At 38.8% G+C, this 22,095-nt stretch overlaps 1 protein-coding gene across 2 annotated transcripts in view; it reads right to left on the bottom strand.

The window, feature by feature from the left end:
• Positions 1-22,095, bottom strand: part of TCP11L2 (t-complex 11 like 2) — a 49,991-nt gene that overhangs the window by 19,646 nt on the left and 8,250 nt on the right. For both annotated transcript variants that reach the window (XM_058308664.1, XM_058308665.1), the window contains exons 2-6: positions 21,130-21,321; positions 18,947-19,082; positions 14,452-14,572; positions 13,204-13,424; positions 5,293-5,429 (exon numbers count right to left, since the gene is read on the bottom strand). In XM_058308664.1, coding sequence (XP_058164647.1) covers positions 5,293-5,429; positions 13,204-13,424; positions 14,452-14,572; positions 18,947-19,082; positions 21,130-21,286 — 772 coding nt within the window. In that variant the 5' untranslated portion in view covers positions 21,287-21,321. The remainder of the gene's footprint in view (positions 1-5,292; positions 5,430-13,203; positions 13,425-14,451; positions 14,573-18,946; positions 19,083-21,129; positions 21,322-22,095) is intronic.

Here is a 22,095-nt window from a genome sequence, read left to right as displayed (position 1 = left end):
GAACTGATGGTTATAAGGCATATTTATTTGTCAAAACTCATAGAACTATATACTTAAAACAGGCACATTTAATTGTATTTACAGTATACTTCAATAAAATTTTTTTTAAAATGGCCAATTAAGCCACTGAATCTAAGATAAAGTTCAGGAAACACGGACTAAAGTTATAGAGAGCTTTATAAACACTGAACACACATAAATATTTACATTATGTAAAAGCTATTGATTATGCTCTTTAGTGCTACAAAGATTCAGGTCAGGGGAATTTCCTATCAAATCTGCCAGTTTAGTATGAATCAATCAGTCTTTGATGCTATTCTCATTTCTGCTGACTTCTAATAATAGAGTTTCAAGCATGAAATCTGAGTGATCTCTAAAAAGGAAATTACTACATGCTGGATTTTGGGGATGGCTGGGCCAGTTCTTGTCTTGTCCATTCTAAGCAGGCATCACTTACACAGTCCACAAAAATGGCGCAGAATATAACACAAATGGGACCCCGTGAAGCTGTGCAAGTTCTAGGTGGCCCCCATTTTAAAAATTCAGGAAAGTGAATACATTCAGACCAAGTGTTCCAATTTTCAGTTAAAAGACTGTAGTCCACTTATCCATGATATATTCTCTTTTTTGCCTACCGCCACCACCCTGTTCTTTTGGTAATGATTTTCTTTGAGGAACTATTTCTCCCTCATTCCATTTTATTTTGTATACCAATTTAGAGGTCTGCCTTCCTGACCAGGCCAGGGGCTGACCCAGCTGAGTCCGATGCCTGTCACTCTCTTTCCTGGGACTCTGACCAGAACATTCCCTGAAGGACCACATCTGAAGAACACAGTGACCATCCTGAAAATGGAGCCTAGGAGCTTTCCCTTGGTTTTTCCTACCGAGAGTTTAGATGCTCTTCTTGTTTCTGGCCTTTCTAAGGTCAGAATTTTTCTTCATTTCTGTGAACTACCCTCCATATTCCACTCACATCCTTTTTTACTAATCAGCTAGAGTTGGTTTCTATTGCTTGCAATATTATAACCCAGCTGATAATAAATAAATAAAACCAAAAGAAAGTAGCACCAGCAGAAGCTTGGCTTAACTTGGACTTGTATTTGGGGAGGCCTGGCTTCCAGTCCTAGCTCTACTACTTAGTAGCTGTGTGGCTCTGACTTTGAGCACATCATTGCTGAGCATCAGTTTCTTCTTCTTTAAAATATTCCGCAAATATTTCCCAAATGTCTCATTACCAGGCACAATCATAATGCAGCTTGATATATTTTTGGAAAAGAAAAAATTGTATTAAGTCCATAGGACTTAGGCTGAAAGAACCACATGAAGTTCATGAAAATATTTTACCAGCTATGACTGTATAAATAAAACTTCTTCTGAATGGGTATCTTAAAAATTACTTATCCCGCCTGCCCCCCCCCCCACCCCAGGGAAATCTGATATTCTTTTCACAGGTAATTTAGTTGTTGGCTCTAAAGTGGTTAGCATGTTGATGCTTAATATATATACCCAATTATTGCCTAAGCTTTCAGAATGAATTTCAGATAAGGCAATTACATAAAATCGCTCCTTAGGCATAATAAAATATTTTCCCAGAGTCGAATCAGAAATTGTAAGTACTTCTCTGCATTAATTTCCCAAGAATTATTTTATAAAAATCATATATACACAAAACTAACAACATTTTTGTCCTTCTATGGTGATACTGAGAGGCTTTTACTTTATGTATTTATTTATTTATTTTTCAAAGGCTTTTATTTTGATGTTAGGAAACAGTGACTGACTTTGGGCAGGATGACTGGAGGATATAATTAACAGCTGACATATACTCTGCTTCCTGGACTCTCGGTTTCTCTGGGAACATATTTAGAGCTGGGCAAATGCACAGCTGGATTTATTTTATTTTAACATCTCTAGAAAAATCAAGACTATATGAAAGATACAAATGAATTGCAGATCACCAAGCCTGGGTTTTAAGGAGAGAATCGAATAATTAGAGATGAACAAAACTGTAATTCAACCCTGCATTAAAGAATTTACTGAAGATTCCAAGCTATCTTGATTTAAGACATTGACACATTTGCACATATGTGTATACACACACAGGCACACAAATGAAACTAACTCCTAAGTCTCAGGAAAATGCTGCTCAGAACATTGCTACCACAATTCAGGTTTCAGATTTAGGTTTTACGTAGGCGTCTACTTCCCTTAATCATTCTTCTGTGGACTTAAAACAATATAATCCTTGGAGAAATAAATTTTTTGTTGAAGAAAGATCCTTAGAAGTATATGATCTAGTCCAATTGGCCCCCAATGCTAGAGTTCCCTCTGCAATACCACCCCCAACCCCCATAGTCAATACCTTCTTTACAGAGAAGCAGTTTAGCATAGTAGGTAAATCACATGCAGAGACTTATCTGGGTTATCCAGGCTCTGCCACTTAGTAGAGGTAACCTAGGGCAAGTAACTTAACCTCTTTTGTAGATAAGGAGTGCTAACAGTACCAGCCTCATAGGGCTAGTATGAGGCTTCAAAAAACTAAGATTACTTGACACATAACAAGTAATATATATGAGAGAGATTACTTGTTATGTACATATATTAACTAGTAACAGGGAGGACCATTCCACCATTAAAACAGCTTCAACTGCCAAGAACATCAAAACCTGCTGTCTGCTACTTCCTTCCCACAGGTCTTAGTGTGCCTTACAGAGCTTAACCAAAGCCTCTGAACTGTTAGCAAGTGGGGCAGGTGGTGCTCACAGCCCACCTAGGTCTCCCTGTTACCAGGCAGAACATGTCAGCTCCACTGATGTTCCTCATTCAACCCTCCATAATCAGCACCCTCTCCCCTAGAAGCACTCCAGCCTGCTGGGGTTTCTTTACAAGTGGTACCTGTTTGCCTTGTTTATGTAAGGCTGTAGTACTGACTGTTGCCACAAAGATGCCCAGTCCTTTGGGGTAAGGGGTGGGGAGATCAGCCTTAGGGCACAGGGACTGATGGCTAGTCAGTCTCTTGTCAGCTGTATAACATGTGGCATCTTGGTTTCCTCACCAGGTAAGTGAAGAGTATAGTACCTGACTTGTTGGGTAATTGTGAGGTTCAATGAGGTAATCCTTCCTCTACTCCCATTCTTTCTTGACCCCCCACCAGTCTAAATGCCTGCCAGTACCCTGAAATCATTCTTGTCATGGTTACTAACGATTTCATGCAGCCATATCCTCCAGTCAAACCTTGGCCTTCATCTTTCCTCACCACTTAGCAGCATGCCTTCCTTCTTCAAATACTTTCTGCACTTGTCTTTCAGGACACCAGCCTCTCCTGGCTTTATTCCTACCTCTCTCGTGGATCCTTTGCAATCTCCATTACTGGACCCTTCTTCTCTTCTCAGATATGGGAGAGTCCCAGGTCAGTCCTCTTCAGTACATGCTCCCCAGGTAATCTCATCCAGTGTAATACAGTGGGGAGCTGCCAGCTGTGCAACTTGAGGGAGTCCCAGCTCTATACCTTACAAGTTGTGTATTGGAAACAAGTGACTTATACTCCCAGTGCCTGTTATTTTATCTATAAAATGGAAGGGAACATAACTTCCTAAAGTTGTTATAAGATGAAATCAGTTAATACAGGTAAAGTGCTTAGAACATGGTAAGCACTTCATAAGTTTTAGCACTATCCAGGTCCATGGCTTCATAATCCATAACTAAACTGAGGATTCCCAAATTTATATCTCCAGTTCCTAGCATTCCCCTGAATTTTAGTTTTTTGTATCCAACTGCCTACTTGACATCTCCACATTGACACTGAACAAGGATCTCAAAGTTCAAATATCCAAAATTGAACTCTCGATTCTAAACCATTACCCAACCTACTTCTCCCTCCCTTCCCCCATCTCACTAAAAGGCACCACCATTCACCCAGTTCCTAGGTTAAAAACCTTAGAATCGGGAACCAGATATGGCTCAAGCAGTTGGGTGCCTGCCTCCCACATAGAAGGTCCTGGGTTCAGTTCCTGGTGCCTCCTAAATGAGATGAGCAGGACAGTGAGCTGACACAAGAGTCGAGCTTATGCAATGAGATGATGCAACTAGGAGACACAACAAGGAGACACAATCAGAGATACAACAAGCAGGGAGTGACTGTGTCTCAAGCAATTGGGCACCTCCATCACACATGGAAGGTCCCAGGTTTGGTTCCCAGTGCTTCCTAAAAGAAGACAAGCAGACACAAAGAGCACAAAACAGACACAGAGAGGAGATAGCAAGTGCAAACAACAAGTGGGGGGGATAAATAAATCTGAAAACAAACAAAAAAAACCACCTTAGAATCATTGACTCCTCTTTTTCTCCCCTCAACCAACTTGTCAGCAAATCTTGTTACTCTGCCTTCAAAATACATCCAGAATCTGACCATTCCTTACTACTCCCACTACTACCACCTGGACCAAATCCCCATCATTTCTTTCCTGAGCAACTAGGAGGCTACCACCTAATTGGTCTCTTCACTTTCCTCTTTGCTCCTGTACAGTCTGTTCTCTACTCAAGAGCCAGAGTATTCTTTAAAAACAAAAATCACATGCTGCCCTCCTGCTCAAAACTCTCCAGTGACCTTCCATCATGCTGGGAATGGAATCTAAATTCCTCTCGTTTGCTAGCAAGACTCTATGTGACCTGCCTTTGCCTACGTCTTGTCCTCATCTCCTACCACTCTCACCCTTGTTTATGCTACTCACCCCCCTGGCTGCCGTGTGTTCTTTGAATACCACAAGCAAGTTTTTGCTTCAGGGCCTTTGTACTTGCAGCTCCCTTTTGGCTGGAGTGTTCTTCCCTCAGATTTTCACATGTCTCCTCCCTCAGAACTCTGCTTAAATGTTACTTATTAGAGTAGCCTTCCCAGATTCTCCCTGCCCCCATCTGAGAGCCCAGGCCCCTCCTTCACCACTTTCCTATCACTATCCATCCATTTATCCTATTTTTTTCTTACAGCTTACCAGAATATCAGCTCCAAGGGTACAGTAACTTTATTGTTTTTACTGCTATATCCACAGCTCCTAAACAGTATCTGGCACACAGCATATGCTCAATAAATATTTTTTTAATGAAGAAATCAGTCGTGCTTAGCACAATTCCTGGCATGGAATAAACAGCAGTAAATTTGTGATGCCAATTTTAGAAGGTAGAAAAAATGTTTGAAGAGAAAGACCAAAATTATTTAGTGACACTACTTAAGATGTCAAAAATAAAATATATTTTCACCCAGTTTCAATATAAATACACACATTATATTGTACTTACTTGGAGTTTCTTCTAAAATCTCCTGGAATTTGGTTCTCTCATAATCCACCAGCTGACGTTGAAGATGTGGTCTAAGACTCCTAATTGTAAAATTGACCATATCCATTTTCATGAGGTCCAGGACATGAAATATTTGTCTAAAATTTTTAGAATTAAAATAGTTAGGTTTTTATAAGTTAAGATGAAATCCACTAATTGTTTTATATTTTACATTCTAGAAAAACCATTCCCAAAATGGGTTTGAGATTCCAATTGCCATTTGGCAAGATTACTTTTCGTAGAAGATCAAACACATGCACAGATATGAAGAGTATTTACTTTAGCAGACAGTCATGATCTGCTAAATATCACCTCCAGCTGATCCATTATATCCAGTTATAAACAGATCAAAAGATATTAAAAAGAACCACGAAAGATTCAAGAAGGAATTTTCATTTGAAAGCCCCTAAACATAGTATATAAGGTTTCTATTCCTAAGTGAATTTTTTTAAAAAAGGAAAGGTCAGGTCAGTGAGGCACAGAGGAAAAATATACTTCATTTTATAGTTGGGCAGCCCTGTGTTCCAATCCAGCTTTGCAACTGGCAAGCTCTGTGGCCATGCACAAGTCACTCAATCTTTGTGAGCCTCAATTTCTTCACCTCAACATCAACCTTGGAGGGATGTTGTGAAGAGTCAACGAGATAATGAATGTAAAATGCAAGGGAGAGCAGTATGCAATAGGTGCTCAATAAATGATGAAGAGGAACACTACAGATTTGATATCATGCATGGGTAATAAAATAACTTGAAACAAGGATTTGCAATTAAAGAACTACAATCTGCCTTAGCACAACTCTAAGTATATATAAAACCGATTTTATAGATGGGGAAAGTATGACTTTGTGAGCTTATCAACTTGTCCAAGGTAACAAAGCAGTTACCTGCTACACAGATGAGTTTCCTTCTTTATCGTTCCAAAACCATCACTGAAAACTCAACTTTCAAAAAACACCCTCCCCACATAAAACCTTCCATTTTTTTATATATATAATTTTATTTAAAACTTAATACCTATTCCCACACTCTAATAAGCTATATAATTTTTGTTTAGAATTTTTCTGCAAACATACCCTTAGTGGAAGATTATTAATATATTACTATACATTACTGTCCATCATTTGCTTTTGTTGTATTTTTGCCTGATATTAAGATCTTGTAACATTAATGTACATTTGTTCTCTTTTAAAGAAAAACAGTCTTAAATATGCAATATTACCCACACTCAAATTTCTCATGAGGTTTCGCTATGCTATACAGTCCGATGTTATACTTTTTAGCTTTCCTTCTAGTAATATACAGGACCTTAGACTTTCCCTTTCAACCACTATCATACCAATATATTAGCACTGTTAGTTACAAACACTATGATGTGCTTTCACCATTTCTATTCATTTCCAAAGATTTATGAACAACCTTTTCACCAATTCTGCAGATTAAACCGCAGCTTTCCATTCGCTAACCTTATTCTGTTTTCTGGTGACCTATATTCTAGTTATTAACTCCATGACTTTACATATTTAGTTCATAATAGTGGAATGTTCAGTATTTGTCCTCTTGTGTCTGGCTTGTTTCATTCAACATAACATCCTCCAGGTTCATCCATGTTGTGATATGTTTCATGACTTCACTTCCTCTTACAGCTGAATAATATTTCATGGTAAATATACACCACAATTTGTTTTTTCATTCACTGATGGATGGACGTCTGCGTTGTTTCCATCTTTTGGCAATTGCAAATAATGCCACTATGAATACTGGTGTGTAGATGTCTTTTCATGTCATTGTTCTCAGTACTTCTGGGTATATACCTAGTAGCGGCATTGCTGGGTCATATGACAAATCTGTATTAAACTTCCTTAGGAACTTCCACACAGTCCTCCACAGTGGCTGTACCTTCTACATTCCTACCAACAGTGAATAAGTGTTCCCCTTTCTCTCCACATCCTCATGAGCACTTGTAATTTTCTGTCTTTTTAATAGTGGCTATTCTAACAGGTCTGAAATGATATCTCATTGTAGCTTTGAGTTACATTTCCCTAATCACCAGTGACATTGAACATTTTTTTTCATGGTTTTTTTTGTCATTTGTATTTCTTCTTTGGACAAATGTCTTTTCAAGTCTTTTGCCCATTTTTAAATTGGGTCTTTTGTCTTTTGATTGCTGAGTTGTAGAATCTCTTTATATATCATGAATATTAAAACTTTATTGGATAATGTGATTTCCAAATATTTTCTCCTATTGAGTCGGCTATCTATTCACCCTTTTGACAAAGTCCTTTGAGATGCAAAAGTGTTTAATTTTGAAGAGGTCCTATTTATCTAATTTTTTTCATTGTTCAAGCTTTGGGTGTAAGGTTAAGAGAACCCCACCTACACAAGATCTTGAAGATGTTTCTCTACATTATATTCTAGTAGTTTTATGATCCTGGCTTTCATATTTAGATCTTTGATCCATTTTAAGTTTATACTTGAATAGGGAGTGAGATAGGGGTCCTCTTTCATTCTTTTGGTTATGGATATCCAGTGCTCTCAGTACCATTGGTTGAAAAAACTGTTTTGTACCAGTAATGTGGACTTCATAGGCTTGTCAAAAACCAGTTGACTGTAGAGGTAAGCGTCTATTTCTGGACTCTCAATTCTATTCCATTGATCAATATGTCTATCTTTATGCTAATGACATGCTGTTTTTACCACTGTAGCTTTGTAATATGTTTCAAGGTGAGGCAGTGAGTCCTCCTACTTTGTGCTTATATTTTAGGATATTTTTTGCTATTCAAGTCCCCTTTCTCTTCCATATAAACTTGGTAATTGTCTTTTCTATTTCTGTAGAGTAGGCTGTTGGAATTTTGATTAGCATTGCAGTGAATCTATAAATCAGTTTGGGTAGGATTGACATCTTCACAATATTGAGTCTTCCAATCCATGAACATGGAATGTCTTCCCATTGTTTAAGTCTCTGATTTCTTTTAGCAGTGTTTTGTAATTTTCTGAATAAAGGTCTTTTACATCTTTTGTTAAATTTATTCCTAGGTACTTGAGTCTTTTTGTTATTGTAAATGGAATTTTTTTTCCCAAGTTCCTCCTCAGATTGTTCAATATTAGTGTATAGAAATATTACTGATTTTTGTATGTTGATCTTGTATCTTGACACTTTGCTGAACTTGTTTAATTAGCTCAAGTAGCTTTGTAGTAGATATTTCAGAATTTTCTAAATATAGGTTCATGTCATCTGCAAATAGTGAGAGTTTTACTTCCTCTTTTCCAATTTGGATGCCTGTTTTTTCTTGCTAATTGCTCTAGCTAGAACCTCTAGGACAATGTTGAATAACAGTGGTGACAGAGGACATCCTTGTCTTGCTCCCAATCTTAGAGGGAAAACTTTCAGCTTTTCCCCATTGAATATGATGTTGGCTGTGGGGTTTTCATAAATGTCCTTTATCATATTGAGGAACTTTCCTTCCATACCAGTTTTTGAAGTGTTTTTATCAAGAAAGGATGCCAAATTTTGTTGACTGCCTTCTCTGTGTCTATCAAGATGATCATGTAGCTTTTTTTCCCCTTCAATTTATAATTCTTTTACTATGCTGTTGGGTTCTATTTGCAAGTATTTTCCTGAAAAATTTTGCATCTATATTCATTAGAAAAATTGGTCTGTAAATTTCTTTTCTTGCAGTAAACTTTATCTGGCTTTGGCGTTAGAATGACGTTGGCATCATAAAATGTGTTCAGTAATTTTCCTTCCTCTTCAATTTTTTGGAAATCATGTTTTGTGTTTTTTTTTTTTTAACACAACTTTTAATTGAATTTGAAGATGTTTATTGTATTTTATTTTTGGTGGAAAAAAACATATTTAGCACAACCTTGTCAAGTACGCAAAGTATAACTAGGTAAGAGGTAGTTTTCAACTCCTAGTCCATTTCTGAGGAATAAATCATGAACTATTCCCACCATAATTAAGTATTTCTTGCAATAGCTGGACCAAGAATTGGTGTTAATTCTTCTTGAAATGCTTGGTAGATTTTACCTGTGAGGTCATCTAGTCCTGGACTTTTTTCTTGGGAGATTTTTTTTTAAAGAGTTATTTTATTTTATTTATTTCTCTCCCCTCCCCCCACCCCAGTTGTCTGTTCTCTGTGTCTATTTGCTGTGTGTTCTTTGTCCATTTCTGTTGTTGTCAGCGACACAGGAATCTGTTTCTTTTTGTTGCATCATCTTGTTGTGTCAGCTCTCTGTGTGTGTGGCGCCATTCTTGGGCAGGCTGCACTTTCTTTCGTGCTGGGCATCTCTCCTTATGGGTTGCACTCCTTGTGTGTGGGGCTCCCCTACATGGGGGACACCCCTGCATGGCTCGGCACTCTTTGCGTGCATCAGCACTGTGCATGGGCCAGCTCCACACAGGTCAAGGAGGCCCGGGGTTTGAACTGCGGACCGCCAATGTGGTAGACAGATGCCCTAACCACTGGGCCAAGTCCGCTTCCCTCTTGGGAGATTTTTGACGGCTGATTCAATCTCTTTGTGATTAGTTTGTTGAGTTCCTGTATTTCTTGTAGAGTCAATGTAGGTTGTGCATTTGTAGGAATTTGTCCATTTCATCTAGGTTGTCTAATTTGTTGGCATACAGTTTCTCATCATATCCTCTAATGGTCCTTTTTGTTCCTGTGGGGTCAGTTTTAACATCCTCCCTTTCATCTCATCATATTTATTTGCATCTTCTTTCTCTCTTTCTCCCTCTTGCACTCTCCCTTTTTGTGTGTGTGTGTTAGTTTTAGCTAAGGGTTTGTCAATTTTATTGATCTTCTCAAAGAACAAGCTTTTGGTTTTGTAGCTTTTCTGTTGTGCTTTTTGTTCTTAATTTCATTTATTTCTTCTCTAATCTTTATTATTTCTTTCCTTCTGCTTGCTTTGGGATTGCTTTGCTCTTCTTTTTCTAGTTTCTCCAGGTGTTCAGTTTGGTCTTTGATTTTAGCTCTTTTTTCTTTTTTCATGTAGGCATTTAGGACTATAAATTTCCCTCTCAGCACTGCCTTTGCTATATCACATAATTGATAAGTTGTGTTCTTGTTTTCATTTGTCTCAAGATATCTACTACTTTCTCTTACAATTTCTTATTTGACTCACTGATTATTTTTGGAGTGTGTTCTTTAGCCTCCACACTTCTGGGAATTTTCCACTTTCCTGTTTATTATTGATTTCCAGCTTCATCTCAACATGATCTGAGAAGGTTCATGGTGTCATTTCAATATTTGTTATTTACTCAGATCCGCTTTGTGACCTAACAAGTGGTCTATCTTGGAGAAAGGCCCATGAGCACTTGAAAAGAATGTATAGCTTAGTGGATGTGGCTCAGGCAGCTGTGCGCCCAACTCCCACAATGGAGGCCCCAGGTTTGGTTCCTGGTGCCTCCTAAAGAAGATAAGCAAGTCAGCAGGCTGATGCAATGGGCTGGTGCAGTGGGCTGACACAACAAGATGATGCAACAAGGAGACACAATGATGAAACACAACAAGAGACACAACAAGCAGAGAGCAGAGATGGCTCAAGCGATCAGGCACCTCCATCCCACGTGGGAGGTCCTGGGTTTGGTTCCCAGTGCCTCCTAAAAAGAAGACAAGCACATAGTGAACAGACACAGATTGCAGACAGCAAGTGCAAACAATGAGAAGGTGGGGCAAAAATAAATAAAATAAATCTTTAAAAATATGTATAACACACTGATTTGGGATGCAATGTTCTGTACATGTCTGTTGGGTCTAGCTCATTTATGAATTCTTGGCTGGTAATTTTTCTTTATCAGTATCCTAATCAGTCATACCACTGTCCTCTTGCCTCCATGGTTTCTGATGAGAAATCTGCCTAAGTCTTACTGGGCATCCCTTGTATGTGGTGGTTTGCTTCTCCCTTGCTACTCTCAAAATTTTCTCTTTATCTTTGACTGACATTCTGAGTAGTACGTGTTTGGAGTAGGTCTCTTTGGATTTATTCTGATAGTAGTATGCTGAGCTTCTTAGGCATATGATTTCATTTCTTTCATAAGAGTTGGAAAATTTTCAGCCATTATTTCCTCAAATACTCTGCCTCTTTTCCCTTCTCTTCTCCTTCTAGAACTGCCATGACTGATGTGTGTTATTGCACTTTGTGTTATCATTCAACTCCCTAAGCACCTAATCAATTGTTTCCATTCTTTCTCTCTCTTCAGTTGCAACTGTTTTATCTTCTACATCACTTATTCTTTCTTCTAAGATTTTGAGTTTGCTGTTGTATGCCTCTGTTTTTAATCTCACCTGTTATATATTTCATTCCCATAAACTCTGTTATTTTTCTTTTTTTTTTTTTTTAAGCTCTGTTATTTTTCTATTCAGGTTTTCAAATTATTCTTTGGCTTGCCCAGTGTCTTCCTGATGTCCTTTATTCTTTAGCCATACTCTCTTTCAACTCACTGATTTAATTTAGGAGATTTGTATGAACCTCATTGATTAGCTGTCTCAAATCCTGTGTCTCATCTGGGACTCTGATATGTTTCTTTGCTTGATCTTCCTTTTTTCTTAATATGGCTTGTAATTTTTTGCTGATGTCTAGGCATCTGATTATGATGGTGAGTTTACTCTGATGTTCACTTTCTCTTTCTTGTACAGGGATTTAGTGGTGGGAGGCTGTATGTTCCTGCTGTTCTTTGATTCTTGGTTCAACCTGGTCTTGCTCTCTAGAATTATCGATTTTTAGTTGCTCAAATCTGGGCCATGGACCTAGTAATGGGCTACAGACCAAATTCCAAGGGCTTTGCTGAGAGAGAAGACTTTTCCTATTGAAGATCTTCTTTTTTCTTTGCCCCTCTCTCTTCTGGATGGTGTCCAGACCTCCCCTGGTGTCCTAAGCCCTAAAACATTTTTTTCCAGGCAGTTTCTGCCTGTCCTCTTGTTATTTTTGGGGGAAAGAAGTAAATCCTTCATTGCTCTAATCCTACTTCTTCCCAGAAGACTCTTACTCTCAATTCTTAATGTGGCTGTATTCACAAAAGGAGAAAAATTCCGTTCGATGGCAAAAAGTACTACAGCCTCATCTTTCTTCTGGAAATCATAAGGAAGTTATTGCCTACATGGCCAGATGAAAACCTTATTCACTACAGGAAGCTATGGCAGACAGAGATGGTTTGCTGACTACTAGAGGTCATGCTCCCTTTTTGCAATATAGATTCATGGCTGGGAAGTGTGTTTCCAGACGCTGCTACATTCTACAACACCCTTCAATCTCAGTGGGATCATGTGACTAGTTATACAGTCAACAGAATGTGTCACTTCTGGCCTGAAGTGGTTAAATATCTGGCATCCCTTCTCCATGGACTCTTTCCCATTTACCAGCTGAAGAACTGGGTGGAACCAAAGATAGAAGGAGCTTGGGCTTCTGAGTGACATATGGAAGGCTGCCTGATCAAGAATCCTTGAATCAGACTGTGACAGGAATGAAAAACTTTTATTAAGTCTCTGAGAATTCAGGGTTTATGTATTATAGCAGCTATTGTTCCCTAACTAATAAAGAAGCTTTCTGGATTATTGACTAGATTAGGCCCCTTGCTGGTGGCTCAGTTAATACCTTCTACTCCCCTTTTCAAAGTACTTATCATGATTGTAATTACTTGTTCGTGATCTGTCTCCCCATTGTAAACTCCTTGGAGTCAGGGATTATATCTTTCTTTTTCATCATGAAAACTTTCTGTACTCAGTAAATGGCTGACTTGCTGGTTGCTTATTTGATTTTCTATCTAGGGTCAAGGGGGAAGACCAGTTATTTTCCTGTGTCCCCCAACCGCCAAACACTTCCCTTTCGAGTAGACTCAAAGGTACTTTAAGAAAACACAAGCAGCACAAGTTCTAACCTCAGCATCTCCACGATGTTGTCAGTCGCCTTTAACTCTCTGATATCATCATCGCGCACGGGAGCACACAGCTTTCCCATTATGCTGATGACATAATTAGCCAGGCCTTGGATGTCAACAGCACTATGTTCAGCCTGCTGCCTAATAAGGTCTGTGTCCAAAACTTCACAGATCTGGTTGCGAAGTCGGTTGCCACCAGGAGTCAGAAAAGAGAGAAGAATCTGCAGAGCAAAAGGAAAGAAAATTTAACAACATCAGCATTATATGAATTAAGGTTGCTCCTTTTTCCTTCAGTGTCTAGATGACAAAATTCCTTGTCCATACTTCAGTGTTCTGGATGCCACTGTAGTTTATACTGACTGGATGGTGGATCAAAGGACTCCACTGTTTCATCTGTGAAAAGAAAGCTCTAACTCCTGAATTAAAGTGGATTTCCCCACTGGAAATTCCTGATATAGTAAGAATGAAAACAACTGGCAAGGATGTAATATTACTGAAAGTACTTCAAAATTTTACAGGTAAACAGTGCAAGAAAAAAGACCAAGTCATAGATCATGGTTCCAGAAGGACCCTTTAAAGAAAAATAAATGGAAAAGCACCATGGGCTCCATTAGTATGAAACATTATACTTATGCATAAAATATATGAGTAATCTATTTATTAAGTATTCAGTACAGAGTGGACACTGTACTGTATACATAGCAGATGGCTAGAAGCATATGCTCTGAGCCAGATTCCTTAGTTCAAAAACTTCTCTGTCCTTTATAGCTTGGGGAATCTAGGCTCGTCAGAGAACTTAATTACTTTATATAAAGCAAAAATAGCAAGCATAATAACGTTACAGGGTTATGGTAAAGAAAAATGAATAATCTAGTTTTTGGCATTGAGCAAGTACCCTGTAAATGATAGCTAATATAACTAGCATCTCACTGAACTCCTACAATTACTCTGTAAGTACTTTTATCCATATTACAGAGAAGGAAACTGAAACTTAAAGAGGGAGTGCCCATAACTGAACCAGGTCTGTCTAATAGTATCTGTGCTCCTAACTACTTCTCTCTGCTCTAAGAATTGCTCTGCACTCCCCTCGACTGACCCCATCTCCTAGCCTCTACCCTGATCCAGGAGGTTCAGGGAAAAACTCTTCCCATGAATGAATTTGCTGTTTTTCAGAGTCTCCAATACTGAAGGATATGAAAATAGTCTTTGGAAAAAAATTATTAATTAATAAAGACAATATCAACTTGCCTCTCTGATTTCTTCAAACAGTTTGATGGCATGCTCATACTCAGGAGGATCTGCATTTAGTTCAGACTCCAAGACGTCCCAGAAGGCCTGGTGAACAATGTGCTTCACTCGACCAGACAAGCTACAGGAATGAAATGGATTGCTTTTCAAAATAAAAGCTATTTTTCCTGATTATAAAAGGAATATGCTCATGGTAGAAACTATAGAAAATCCAGAAAACAAAAAATTTCCTCTAATCTTATATTAATCTTTTGAGATATTTCATTTGTTCAATGTATTGTTTTTACATAGTTAAGAGTTCCTGGTATGTATAATAGTACATACTTTTTTTTCTTCATTTAATATTCTTTCCTAAGTGTTTCCTCTAGACATTAAAAATACTTCCTTACTATAGCTTGAAATTACTTCAAAAATTTTGGCCAAAGGAGGTACTGTAATTTACCACATCTTTAGACTTGTTACAGACTTTTGGAATTGAATGTTTAAGAAATGGCAAAGTTGTTTTTTCTGCAAGAGCTGAAGCTGCATGGCACAGAAGAGAACAGATTGGCCCCAAGGAGACACACATATGGATGATTGCCAACTTCAGCTTAGATGTCCCATTTAAAGTTAGCCAGGCTGAACTGCAGAAATAGGAGCCCTCCCAGGGAGAGCTCCAATAGAATGGGTGGCCGCCTTGCTTTACCTCTTGTGTTAATGCCCCAAAATAGGTGCCCATTAAAAATACACATTCTTACTGAACTCCTACACTGTTTTGCAACAGCTTTGAGAAAAACCACATATGTCCCTGTACTGTAATTACAAATGTCTTTCCTCCCCACAGGGCTATATACCTGTCCTGAGCAGAGGCCATAATTTGTTTTTCTAGATACCTGCCATTGTGCCTAACACAGTACCTGGCATACATTAAGAGTTCAATGAAAGCATGATGAATGAATTAATAATTTTATATTTAAAGCATAACAATTTTTTCTTTGTAAAAAACAAATAGCTAGGTGTTGCCGCCTTTCTCCACCCCTCCTCCCCTTCCAGCCCCTGCCGTCCTTCCCGCCAGTCCCGCCCATATTGCCAACCCACAATCTGCCCTCTTCCCCAGTAACTGCTTACCTCAGGTCTATCCATCAGCTTCAGCCTGTCCACAGCTGCCCCTTAGCCAACCCTCCCTTCATCACGCCCCTCCCTCTACCCAACCCTATATAGCTAAGTGTACTTCCGTAATAAAGCAGACCTGTTCTTGCGCTCAAGCGGTCTCCGTGGTTTTTCCCCAACCGCGCGTCCCCCACGCCTGGAGAACCGGTGCTCCCTCTTGGGGCACCCCCCGCCGGTGGTTTGGCAGGAGCAAGCCCCCCCGACTCTTGGGCCTGAGCGAGGACGAAACCCCCACGCTCAGCAACAGCTAGGGAAGCGGACTTGGCCCAGTGGTTAGGGCGTCCGTCTACCACATGAGAGGTCCGAAGTTCAAACCCCGGGCCTCCTTGACCCGTGTGGAGCTGGCCTGGGTGCAGCGCTGATGCACGCAAGGAGTGCCAGGCCTCACAGGGGTGTCCCCTGTGTAGGGGAGCCCCACGCGCAACGAGTGCGCCCCGTAAGAAGAGCTGCCCAGCGCAAAAGAAAGTGCAGCCTGCCCAGGAATGGCGCCGCAAACACAGAGAAATGACTTAAGATGACACAGCAAAAAGAAACACAGATTCCCGTGCTGCTGACAACAACGGAAGAGGAACAAAAAAGAAGACGCAGCAAATAGACACAGAGAAGAGACAACCGGAGCGGGGGGAGGGGTGAAGGGGAGAGAAATAAATAATAAATCTTAAAAAAAAAAACAACAACAAATAGCTAAGTATAAAGTAATCTGTGAGAGGTGAAAAATACTTTCTAAGGAGTGCAAGTTAATAATTGTTCCTATAACTGGAAATACTATATTGTACTCTGTAACTTTAATGTTTGCCTGAGGTGATCTGTCCAACATAAATGGCATTTTCAATGTTTCAGACGTTCTTGAGCAACTACAGAACAATTAGAAAGATAAACACTTCTGGGTCGCTCTTGATATTATAAGCCTCATGGACTTGACTTGAATGGACCAACAAGGAACAAGCTAAAGCAATTTTATAGCCCCCTAAGGGACCTTCAGAGTTTAAATTTAAGTTTTACCAAATGCTGCAAGTTAACCCTTTTAGCTCTTTAATTTCCTGGGGAGGTGGGGGTGCAGGAGTTGATATAATCGAATCATTTACAAGTGATCCTACTGGGTATCAGAAACCTAACTTATTTTACTAAGTTCTTTTCCCAAAGAAAATATTTGGTAGCATATGACAGTCAGACATATTTTAAAAAGGAAAAACTTGGTCACTGTGGAGTCAACTGCTAATAATATGCTACTTCATTTTTAACAAATGTATTATGTCTTAACTCTGCCTTTTGTTTCCCTTGTTCACATTTTCTTTTTCTAGCCATGGCAGAAAACAAAGGGAAAAGGAATTTATATTTCCAGAGTATAAAAGTAGCTATATGCAAAGCACTTTTATTTCCATGATCTCATTTAACACATCTGAAGTGTGTACCACAGGTTCCATTTTATCACTGGGAAATGTGAGGCAAGGACATGGTCTCAGCAAGAAAAGGATTCAAATCCCAGGGTCTGTCTGGTCCTAAAGAGCCTTTACTACAGCCTGTACCTGCAACTTCTTAATTTTAACTACAGATACATGCAAATTGTCTTTTGTTGTTCCTCATAAAACATACTAATTCAACTTCAAAAATTCATTTTTGTTAGCCAATAAATGTTTATAGAGCATCCAATATGTGCTATACCCTGTTTTAGGCACTGGGGATACTGCAGTGAAAATAAAGTCTCTGCTCTCAAGAAGCTTATATAACAGTGGCGATAGAAAGGCCAAACACACATACACACACACATTTAAAAGTAAGTAAGAGAATTTCAGGGTTCTGGGACAGCGAGAGGAAGACAGTATAGTAGACAGCAATAGAGAGGGTGCTAATTTAGCTGACTGGTCGAAGAAAGCCTCCCTAAGCTTTGAGTTGAGACTCGAATGGGGAGAATAAAGCAACTGTGTAAAGCTCTAGGGGAAGAACGTTCAAAAAGAAGAAACAAGAAAGACAAAGTCCCTGAGACGGGATCAAGCTTGGTGCACTTCGATATCTGCAAGGAAGCCAGCATGGCTGAATTATAGCAAGCAGGAAAAAAGTAGTAAGAGACAGGGTTGAGGAAGTAGAGCCTTGTTGGTCGTAATAAAGTTTGGCATTTTGTAAATTCCAAAATAAAATTAAAGTGTAATAGAAAACCAATGAAGGGTTTCAAGCAAATAAATGATCTAATCTGATTTAGAAAGAACACCCTGGCTACAGCATACATGAAGAGGACAGACTACAGGGAGTTAAGAATGGAGATGGGGCAACCATTTAGGACTGAAATCGTCCAGGTCAGACATGATGGTAGCCTAGCCTAGAGGTCAGCTGAAGAGCTGGTGTGAAGGACTGGATTATGGGGAAAAGCAGTTACCACAGAAAACCACACACATCTACTTTGGTGAGCATCTTAAAAAATATTACTGATTATTATGAACAACATCCTCCAAGAGTATTATGGTCCACCTTTTAAAAGATGGAAAACTATTATGTTTATTTTCCTGCTTTAAAACAAACAGAGTTTTAAATGGGATCAAATATTGTAGGTTGTCTTAATTGATAGAATACTTCAGGATTTATAAATGGCTCTGGGAGATAGCCCAGCTTTGCCTCTAAAGATGATTTGTGTATAGTAATGGCCTCACACCTTTTCTCCTCACTGCTCCAAAGGAGTCAGGAGCCACTGAAACCAAAGGTTGAGATAGAATATAAGGTGTGTCTCTAGACATCCCCGGGGGAGTGAGGTTAACCAGGAGGTGTCCATGCAGCTCCAGTTCCTACACCCACGGGCTTCTGGATCACTTATTCTTAGCACCTTGGCAGTTCAGCTGCATTTATCCTTCACAATCTGAATACCAGATTTTAATAAATCAATCTGCAAATATTTCTTCAGGGCATACTATATACCAATACTACACTAGGCAATAGAGATAGAGCAACACACAGTAGAGCTGGTTCTTCCCTTAATGGAATTTTCCATCAAGTGTGGAAGAAGGTGGACATTGAACAGAAAAGGTGAGGTAGAAGGGACTACAGGCATCTTTAGCAAGGGGATTTAATATAGTCTAGTGGTTCTGGAATGTAAGGAAAAGCTTTTCCCAGGAAGTGACATTTAAGCTGAGTTCTAACATGGGTAACAAGTACCCAGGAGGAATTAAAAAAAAAAAAATCAAGTATAAGACCTTGTTAGAGAACTACATAATGTTTACCACCTGTGAATATTATACAAGAATTTTCTGGAATCAGTGTGAATACATGTATGTGTGTGTGTGTTTATGTATGTATGTCTGACACACACATACACAGACTCATCAGCACAGTTCATGCACAACAGGTACCTCCAGGTTACCTGTTCTCAGGGAGGGCATCTTGTTTCAATTGAAAGTGCTCATTTACAGCAATTTCATGAGCAAGAGTCATATTTGATAAGTTCCTTGTGGTAGCCATCACTTCGTCAAATGTTACAACCCTGGGAGGGCTTGTTGCTGAAAGAAAACCAAGAGCCAGTTAATTCATGGAAAAGATGTTGTCATCCAATGAAGCCTCCTGATGCAGAGGCGGTTTAAGTTCTTCCAATGTACATTCTCAGGGTTTCACAAGTAAGGAGAGTATAACCAAAATAGGTGAACTCCCTCAGCTTAATAAAGACTTTAAAAATTTAAGAACGCCTTTGATAGCTTCAGTTACTGTGTCTGTCAAATGACTCTCAATGTTTCTGAGACAAGCTTATTAATATAGGCCTACAGTGATAAGTTACAAGGTTTTTTTTCATCAAATCATCTCATTTTTTATTAGATGTACTGTAAGGAAATGGACAACACTATTTTTTATTCTGTAATTCAGAATTAATTCTCATTAATTTACAAAGATGGTAGGAAATAACTTATATTTTAAAATTATAATTTCTAAAAGTATAGATAACATAAGCATAATGTTTATATTCAATTCTAAATTTTGCCAACTGGTAGTTATCATTTGACTTCACAGAGGCATGGCTTACCTCCTCAAAGAGTTGGCCAGATACAATTAAATGGATATAATTTAAGTAAAGAAGAACATATTAAGAACTCAATAAAGATAGATAATTAAAGTAAAATAAATCTGATAAGCTGTTAAACTACATCTCAGTAGGAAGTAGGAAAGAAAGAATTCTAGTTATTACTAATGATTATTCTAAAAAATCATATCTTTTTAAAATCACTGTTAAAGTGCTTAGCTTCTGTTAGTTAAAAATCATGACCTCTAACAAGAGCACTGATTAGAAATACATAGAAAATTTTAAAAAAGCAAAAACAAAACAAAACAAAAAACAGTGATGCACAGAACTAGTAAAACTCTTCTGTAAGATGCTAAAAGGCACAAAAACCTGGGGTGGATGCTGGTAAATTCTTTTGCCAACTCTCTACCCATTTTTGAGTCTCATTAAATACATGTGTATTCTTGGTCCAATTATCCAATTACATTCAAAGGAATTCCCAGAGAAGCTTTTTGAACCAAGTTGTTCATAAAGCACTATTTTTTAACAGCAAAAAACTGGAAACTAACTAAACGTCCAATGATAAACCAATGAGTAAGTAAAGTTATGGTATATTTACTTGATGAAGCAGTAGATAGTCATAAGGCAGTATTTTAAAATGTTATCATGAATAAATGTTTTTGTGATAATACTAAGTGAAAATAGTCTAAACACGTTTGTGTGTATATATATATGTACATTAAAAGAATTGGTATTTCAGCAATAAAGACAGGATGAAGATATGGCAAAACACTGTGAAGGGTAGTCTCTGGATAATCACAGGCAAAATTTTCTTTTCTTTATTCTTATTTTCCAAGTTTTCTTCAATCAGAATGTATAAATTTAAAATAGATACAAACTTTTAAAAACATGGGTGTTTGATCATATTAAGCATGTTTCTTCATTCTGCATTTGGTGTGTCAGTTTAAGGTGTGACATTTCCTATACAAAATGCCACTTAAAAAGCTAAAACAAAACAAAACAAAACCAAAAACTCAAACTCTGCTTTACACATCTCTAGCTTCCACACAAAAATATTTTTAAAAGACGGCTCCCTTAGCCATGGCTACTGTCAACTCTTTCCCACACCCTTCAGGTAGTGACTCTTGGGTGATTTGTACAACTGTTTTTGAAATCACCAGGAAACCCTTTACATTATTTCACTTCCTGCCTGACCCTCGAATTGGGGCATGTTTCCTTCAGTGTAAATCAGAAACAATCAGAAAAGGTCAACTTGAATTTATCCTTGTGGGTGGGTGCCCAAGAAGTGACCTCCAGAAGCACTTGGGAAAGAAGATGGGGGAGGTTGATTTATAGTCAAACCAAAGCAGGTTAGAGACAATGATCAAAATAAAAACCAGCGGGTTGGAAATTTAGGGGCCATTTCTTCCTAAGAGTAGTCACAGTGCCTCTGCAGCACTGTTCCAACACATCAAGAAAGGAGTGGAAACCTGTGCTTTGCTCTCACTCATTTCTGAGTTTTAAAATCCAACACCTCCCCACCCCAACTGGCTTACAGGCAGGAGAGCTGGATTTGCTGGAGGAGTCGCTGGTAAAGCTCTGCCTGGAGCACTCATAGTCACTGAGCGAAGCCATGCTTTCGGAAAACTGGGAAGAGTCTGAATCGCTCGGCTGGTCCTCACCCACACACTGCTTCTCACCATTGAAGGGCATTTTGTTTCACTTGAGGGTAGAGAAAGAGAAAGCACCTGCACAGACAAACAGACGCTGCATCAACATTGCCATAGAACTTCCATGGCAGCATAGACATTTCTTCAGCATAGACATTTCAATCAAGCCCCAAATTACTTTGTCCTTCCCCCAGCACCCTAGCCTGGCTGTTACTAGGCTTCCAAGGTTTCCTTCCAGAAAAAGGGATTCCACAGCCAGAGGTATGAGTTTACTCAGGACATACCCAGGGCAAACACGGAGCAGCTCTCAACAATACCAGATCCTTAGACATATGCACACACTCATATTGTCTCTCCCTGGCCGCCAGACACCCCGCCTCCCCCCCAAGTTGGTAAGACATGCTCAAATATGGGAAGGAAAGAGTAATTAAGAGTGTGGGGCTTTGGGGTCAGAGTGCCTGGGGTAGAATCCTGTTCTGTGTTGTGCCATATTTCCTTGGAGAAATCACTTAACTCCCTTGCATCAGTCATCAACATCATCAGTAAAACTGGGCTAAAAGACTAACCTTACAGGATTGTTTTAAGATTAGATAGGACTAAATCATATTAATTTGCTCAGCATAGCACTCAAATGTTAGCTATTAGTATTGTTTCTATTGCTTTGTTTTACACAGAATATTTTAAAAGTCAGCCTCTTTATGCTCTCCGTGAGCCTCATGGGAAAAGGGGAAGACTGAATAAAATCTCTGGCTGGCAAATCTTTAGGTTCTTCTCCTCCATTTTCACGTGAAGTGCCATGATATGAAAAGAAAGAATTGATATTTGGTTTGTGCTTGACAGTTTACTAAGTAC

Source organism: Dasypus novemcinctus, chromosome 12 (assembly GCF_030445035.2).
Source record: "Dasypus novemcinctus isolate mDasNov1 chromosome 12, mDasNov1.1.hap2, whole genome shotgun sequence".
NCBI classification, from domain to species: Eukaryota; Metazoa; Chordata; class Mammalia; order Cingulata; family Dasypodidae; genus Dasypus; species Dasypus novemcinctus.
Note: the sequence above shows the minus strand (reverse complement) of the source record. Positions and strands in the feature narration are given on the sequence as shown.